This window comes from Eurypyga helias, unplaced genomic scaffold, assembly GCF_000690775.1.
Source record: "Eurypyga helias isolate BGI_N326 unplaced genomic scaffold, ASM69077v1 scaffold20975, whole genome shotgun sequence".
Lineage (NCBI taxonomy): Eukaryota > Metazoa > Chordata > Aves > Eurypygiformes > Eurypygidae > Eurypyga > Eurypyga helias.
In genome coordinates this window covers 15,539-21,654 of record NW_010249748.1, presented here as the reverse complement: position 1 = coordinate 21,654, position 6,116 = coordinate 15,539, and the positions used below count along the sequence as shown (strand labels likewise).

At 59.7% G+C, this 6,116-nt stretch overlaps 1 protein-coding gene across 1 annotated transcript in view; it reads right to left on the bottom strand.

Annotated features, from left to right (window-relative positions):
* The window catches only part of IPO13 (importin 13), a 21,780-nt gene that overhangs the window by 8,478 nt on the left and 7,186 nt on the right, over positions 1–6,116 (bottom strand). The window contains exons 4-13 of the mRNA XM_010151486.1: positions 5,619–5,785; positions 5,149–5,269; positions 4,724–4,871; positions 4,375–4,556; positions 3,505–3,531; positions 2,678–2,812; positions 2,306–2,449; positions 1,805–1,885; positions 1,107–1,244; positions 920–1,016 (exon numbers count right to left, since the gene is read on the bottom strand). Coding sequence (XP_010149788.1) covers positions 920–1,016; positions 1,107–1,244; positions 1,805–1,885; positions 2,306–2,449; positions 2,678–2,812; positions 3,505–3,531; positions 4,375–4,556; positions 4,724–4,871; positions 5,149–5,269; positions 5,619–5,785 — 1,240 coding nt within the window. The remainder of the gene's footprint in view (positions 1–919; positions 1,017–1,106; positions 1,245–1,804; positions 1,886–2,305; positions 2,450–2,677; positions 2,813–3,504; positions 3,532–4,374; positions 4,557–4,723; positions 4,872–5,148; positions 5,270–5,618; positions 5,786–6,116) is intronic.

Below are 6,116 nucleotides of genomic sequence, written 5' to 3'. Positions count from 1 at the left end.
TCCCCTCCCCCCGGGCCCCCCAGCCAAGAGGGTTTCAGCGCAGACGCATCCACACGCCGCTGGCAGAAGCGGGGACCTGATCTCCGGTTAAGCCCAGCTCACTTGCCACTGACCCCAGTGACACCTCAGCACAGCGGGATTTGCTCAGACCATGGCATGATGATGAAGCAGGCGTCCTCACACCTCCACCACCTCTCTAGAGAGCTCTGAGCCTTGTACTAGGGGACAGCATCACCCTACCCAGCACCTGGCTGTGAGCAAAGGAGAAGAGCCCTTGGGGACCGCATACAGAGATGCTGAAGGACCAGAGCCAGCAGCTCCGAGGTACCTTTGTCCCTGTCACAGGGCAAGTCACCACGAGGCTGAGGGGAGCCATGGTGTGGAGGGGCCTGTCCTGATCCCATTTGCTTTTTGTAGGGTGGGCAGCAAGCCAAAGAGAGGCCCCTGCCCTGCGGCAGGATGCCAGCATCACAGCGGTGACTCGGTGACCAGCAGTGACTCTGAAAAGGTCGTTTCCCAAATGTTCACACACACGTCCTCCTCCTTGTGCGAGGGCTTGATTCCTGGCCACTACAAGCAGCGCTGGCCCCCAGAGGAGCCCCGGAATCTCCCAGGGAGCACAGCCGCCCTGCCAAGCGGGACCGGAGCTCCAGCCCGACCCTTGCCGCACGCGACGCCCAGCCCTGCTGCAGAAGCGGGGCTCATGGCAGTCCAGGGTCTCACCCGGGGGTTTCCTGCTTCTGCTGCCCTGCAGGGAAGGTACCCACCTTCCGGGGTTGGGATGAATCCAAGAAACAGAGATGGCCGCATTAGCTTAGCTAGGAGTGAAAACAGCCATTCCTGGTAAGACGCCTCCAGACTCCATGCATGCAACAGCCTGACAACAGCCCCAGCACGAAGAAGGGTTCATCCCACGTACCTTGCTGGAAGAGGGTCAGCGTGACTGAGGTAACGAGCAAGAAGAGGGCCTTGATGGGAGGAAAGTGGACAGGCTCATGGGCAAAGATGTGAACCAGCTGCCAGAGAGAGAGAGCAGGACTGAAGCTGCTGCTGGCCCTGCGTGCCCCTGGGGAGCAGCAGCCCCAGCCCCCCGCATGGCTCCGTACCTGCCGGGTGAGGTCGATGGCAGAGGCCTGGGGGATGGTGCTATACATCTGCCCCAGCATCTCGCACAGCTGAGGCACCATGGGAGCAAAATCATCCAGGAGGGTCTTCACGGATTTCTCAAAGATGGCACAGACAGACTGTGGGAGAAGAATGGCATGAGCAACGGGCATCAGGAGACCTCTCCTGAGCGGGGCAGGACTTCACAGATGGGTCCCAAGGGAGGGAAGACCTGGCAGTGGGGATGGGGACCAGCCAGGCACAGGGTTCCTGTGGCACAGGATGCTCCCAGACACTGGGAAACACCCAGCCCACTGCTGCAGGAAGAATCCCCGAGGGCCAGGGGGAAGAATGGCTGGTGAGTCGCTACATCTGGGCATTTACTGGACTGAGCAAACTGAAGAAACACCAGATGACACAGGTCCGGGTCAGAGCAGAGCTCTGCCCTCAGGGAACACTGGTTTGGCAGAGCCGCATCTCCCTGCTGGCGGCAGGGCCTCTGTGACTGGAGAGGAGCAGCGCATGGAGGCACAGGACAGACAAGAACGGCTGGATGCTGCTGGTGACGGCAAGCAGTGCCAGTGCAGACAAACCAGCAATGCACCCCTCTTACAGGGCATCACCCACAGTCCATCCTTCGCTGTCCCCAGTTCAGCAAGGACAGACAGAGCTGCAGGCAGTACAGGAGGGGCTTGGTTACCTCCACCACCTGGGCATCATTCAGCCACTTGCTGAGGACCTTCTGTATGAGCTGGAAGACTTGCTGCAGAACCACCACCACCTGTAAGGAACGAGAGACACTGAAGGGAACTGGCCCCCACAGCACCGGGGAGGGGAGATGCAAGACTAAGCACAGCCTGGACTCAAACCTTCGCAGGCACCACTGCCTCCTTCCCCTCTGATGCTCAGCAGCTTTCTTCCCTGCTGAAGCAGCCTGGCACAGCTCATAGCTGGCAGGCAGTGCCCATGGTGTCCTCCACAGCAACACCCGGCCAAGAGGGACACTGCACATCACCTCTGCCCACCTCAGGAGCGGTGGGATGAGCTAACGGACTTGTTGGATGAGCTGGAATACACCAGCACTACCCTCTTCATCGTACATGCTGCATTCCCCACCAATCCCCCTCTCCTGGCACCAGCAGGGAATCGCAGGGGTTTGGCCAGGCTGTGGCAAAGAGCATCAAGCTGTCACTCTACTCACTGGGTTGGGTCCTTGCTGCACTGGCAGTTTCTTGACCTCGGTGCTTTCGTGGTCGTCATCGTGGTGGCTGATGTCTAGGGTGGTGAAAAGGTTGGAGAGCAGGCCCAGGATGTGGATGATGGCCAACTTGTTGGAGGGATTAGGCTGCCAGGGAAAATAAAGCCAAAGTGTGACACAGACCACACTACTCACAGTCATACCTTTGGGATGCTGAGGAGCCAGGAATGTAGAGGCAAAGTGCCAGAGAGGGGTTCCCTGCACTGCGCTCTCTCTTGAGCCTACGTTCAAGGCTGCTGCTTCAACACACCATCCCCAGGGCTACAGCCAGCGGGAGAAACCACTTCTGGATGCAGGCAGCACGAGGGCACTCACCGTTTCGTCAGCCAGCTTTTCCAGCTGCTGGATGTAGGGGGTAATCAGGGAGTGTAAGTTCTTCAGGATCTCCTCCACTTGCAGCGCAGACAGCAGGAAACCAAGAGCCTGCATCAGCCACATGCATTGGCTCGTCTGGGACAGAGAGGAGACAAGGGGGCAGGTCACTGCCCAGCCTGCAGCCCTACCACACACACGCGGGCCAGGACACTGCCGGGGGCCCAGCCAGCACAGCCAGGGCCCTGCCGTGCTGCCGCTCCGCAGCTGCTCCTTCTGGGACGCTCTCTGTGCACCTCACTGCAGGAGAGGGGGCAGCTCCCTACTGGCACAGCAGGAAACGGGAGCTCTGCCACCAGCACCTGCCTCTTCCCAGCAATCCGCCAAGGAAAGACTGGTTGGTGCCCAGAGATCCCTGTGCTGGCACTGCCACCTTGGTACACCATCCTTTGACCCTGTGGGGTCAAGCGTCCCACCCCGTTCTGGTCACAGGCACAGCCTGAGCTCTGTCCCCACACTTCCTCCTCCTAAAGACACCCCTGCCGTCTTGGCATCCGCGGGCTTGGAGGGACTGGGAACTGCTAGATTTGTCTCCCTAGGGACTCCCCTCTCCATGGGGACATACCCCCCAGCACGACCCCAGCCCACGTGCAGTGGGAGGCCGGCAGCGCAGTGAGCTCCTGGCCCCAACACACGATGGCTGCAGTGCTGAGCACTCCTCCGGGGACAGCCCAGCTCACAACGGCACCCCTCGTGTCTTCAGCTTGGCACGACTAAGGGGTATGGGGGTCAAGCAGAACTCGCCAGAGTTGTGAGCCAGCCCCTCTTACCTTGTGAATCTGCTTCATCAGCACCTCCTGCCAATTGGAAAGCGAAAGAGAAAACAGGGTGAGTGCTGCAGGAAGCCCCTTCCCTTCCAGAAGGCAGGACTGATGCAGGATGTCAAGCCAACTGACACCAGTGGAGGCACAGACAAGCAGCATGTGGCCCCGCACAGCCTCCCCACAATCTGCCACAGGCAGGCAACAAAATCCTTGTCCCCTGGTAAGCTCTTCCTCCAGGCAGCCCCCTCAGCCACGCAGCAAGGGGAGCCCCTGGCTTGGACGGGCTCTGCAGTAGGACACCAGGGCTTCCTTACCCCAGCGATGGTGTCCCCCAGGCTCCAAAACAGAGTCTCATGTCCTGCACCAGCCCCTCTCTGCTCCATTAACACCCCAGCCCTTTTCCTAGTGCCTTGGGACTCCGAGTCTCGTCTGCCCAAAATCTCAAGAGCCAGAAAAGGCCACAGGATAACCTGCCCTGGCACTGTAGAAACCAGCTCATCCTCCACGGAGAGGACTGACGACCAGGATGACCCAAGATGCTCAGTAGCAGCACCAGCTGCCTGGCGGGTGCAGAGCTGGCAGGGTGCCACTCCCAACAAGGCAAACAAAACCACAGACAAAGGATGGATGCCCAAGCACAACCCCAGTGGATCCCTTGGGAATCATGTCTGCCACTGCCTACCATTTCTGCGGTCACAGGAGGACATGGGGCCTGCCACCTGGGTCTACTGGCCTAGGAACAGGATGGACAAGTCCCCCCTCAAGATGCCCTGAGCTGCTGCTTTGCATCACCCACCCTGATCCATACAGAGGAAAGGGTTTGCACAGAGCACATCCCGGCTCGCCGCCACACATCCATCTGCATCCACCTCCTACCTGCGACACGGCAACGATGTTGGCAGCATAGGGCGGCAGGTCGTACTTGCACTCCCGGCAGATCTTCTTCAGGGTGGAGACGCTAGAGATGGAGAGCTCAGGGTTGCCCAGGGCTTGGAGCACCAGTGGCAGCACGTTGTTAATCATGACGGGGTGATCAGCCAGCCATTCCGACAGGGCTCCTGTGCACACAGACAGGATCAGACTGCAGGACTGCACCACGGTCGTGCGCTCCCCGTGTTCTGGGATGCTCAGCTTTGCCTTTCGCTGCTGTTACTGCTGGGCAGGAGCGGTCTCAGAGAGGCTTCCCCTACCCAGCCCATGAGCTGCGCACGAGCAAAGGCCTCACCGATAGTGAACATGACGGTATCGGCAAGCTGCACGTTGCTGATGCTGATCCGGGGAATGAGGCCGATCAGCCCCGGCACCACGTCGGAGTAGTTCACATCAATGGTCTCTGCGATGGACTGGAAGCCGTAGAGCAACGCCTCTGTGTGCTGCCAGGGTGGGAGAGGCACCATCAGAGCCATGCGCTGACCCCTGATGCCCAGCCCCAGGCTCAGATGACCCTGCAGCAGCCAAGGAGGCTTGTCCCTGGGCAGTGCTAAGGACAGTGAAGCAGAAGACCTGTTCCTCCTCTGAGCAGACCCCAGAGAGCCCACACATGCACTCGCAAGGCACTTCTATCACATCCCTTTGCTCTAACACCCTGGCAATGACAGGCCCCCGAGGGGCTGGTGGCCATCGGCCTGGAGCCTGCATCCCCTCGCTCACCTGCCACGTGGACGGCTGCTCCGTGTTCGTCAGGAGACGCCCCAGTTTGTCATAGAGGCTGCTCAGGAGCTCAGCACCCAGCATCTCATACACGTACATCAGCGTGTCAGAGATGTCCACCCTGCAGAGAACACGGAGGGTCTCCAAATGCTGTCCCCATCCCCTGCAGAGTGCTCCATGTGTGGACACATTACTTCCCCTCCTGTTGCCAGACAGGATGCAGACACTGCCTGCACAGCGACTCTGCCCCAGCCCAAAGCGGGGTGCTCCCAGGGCTTCCTAGGCAGGCAAACTGCTGTCGTGCCAAAGCACCAGCTCGCTTCCGTATCACCACCAGAGACAAAAGAGCTCTTGGTGGAAGGAATCTCCTCCTCGGGTGTCCCCACGGCACTCAGGCTCCAGGGAGGCAGGATGCTGCCTGCATCCTCACCTGTCTGATGAGCAAACCCAAACCTCCCAGCTAGCTGTACCTGTATATCCGAAACTGCTCCTTCTCATCCGAAGACCAGAAGCCATACTCCTCATCAGAGGGGAACTGGGCCTTGTGCAGCAGGACATCCACCAGCTGGAAGTAGACAGGCCTGTAGACCTGCTGGTACACCGCCTGCTTGTCTGGCTCGAAGGAGAGGATGTCGTCCTGGCAGTAGGAGGAGAGATAGATCAGGGATCGCAAGGGAAAGAAAATGGAGCCAGCATGCCCACTGCACAGGGGGCACCTCCCAAGGCTGATGGGACCTGTCACACCTCAGAAGCTGTATTTCCAGCTCCCCAAGATCAACCTGATGCCGAGCCCTTCTGCAGCAGCAGCATTATCTGGAGCCAAGATGCCAGAAGCGCCAGCAGCAGGGTGGACCCTTGGGCACTGGAGGACAGCACGGTTACAGCGGGGTGGCACTGCCCTGCTGTGTCCTATCCTCGGGAGCACGCCTCCATCAGAAGCATGTATGCCTCAGACCCCTGTGAGGCAG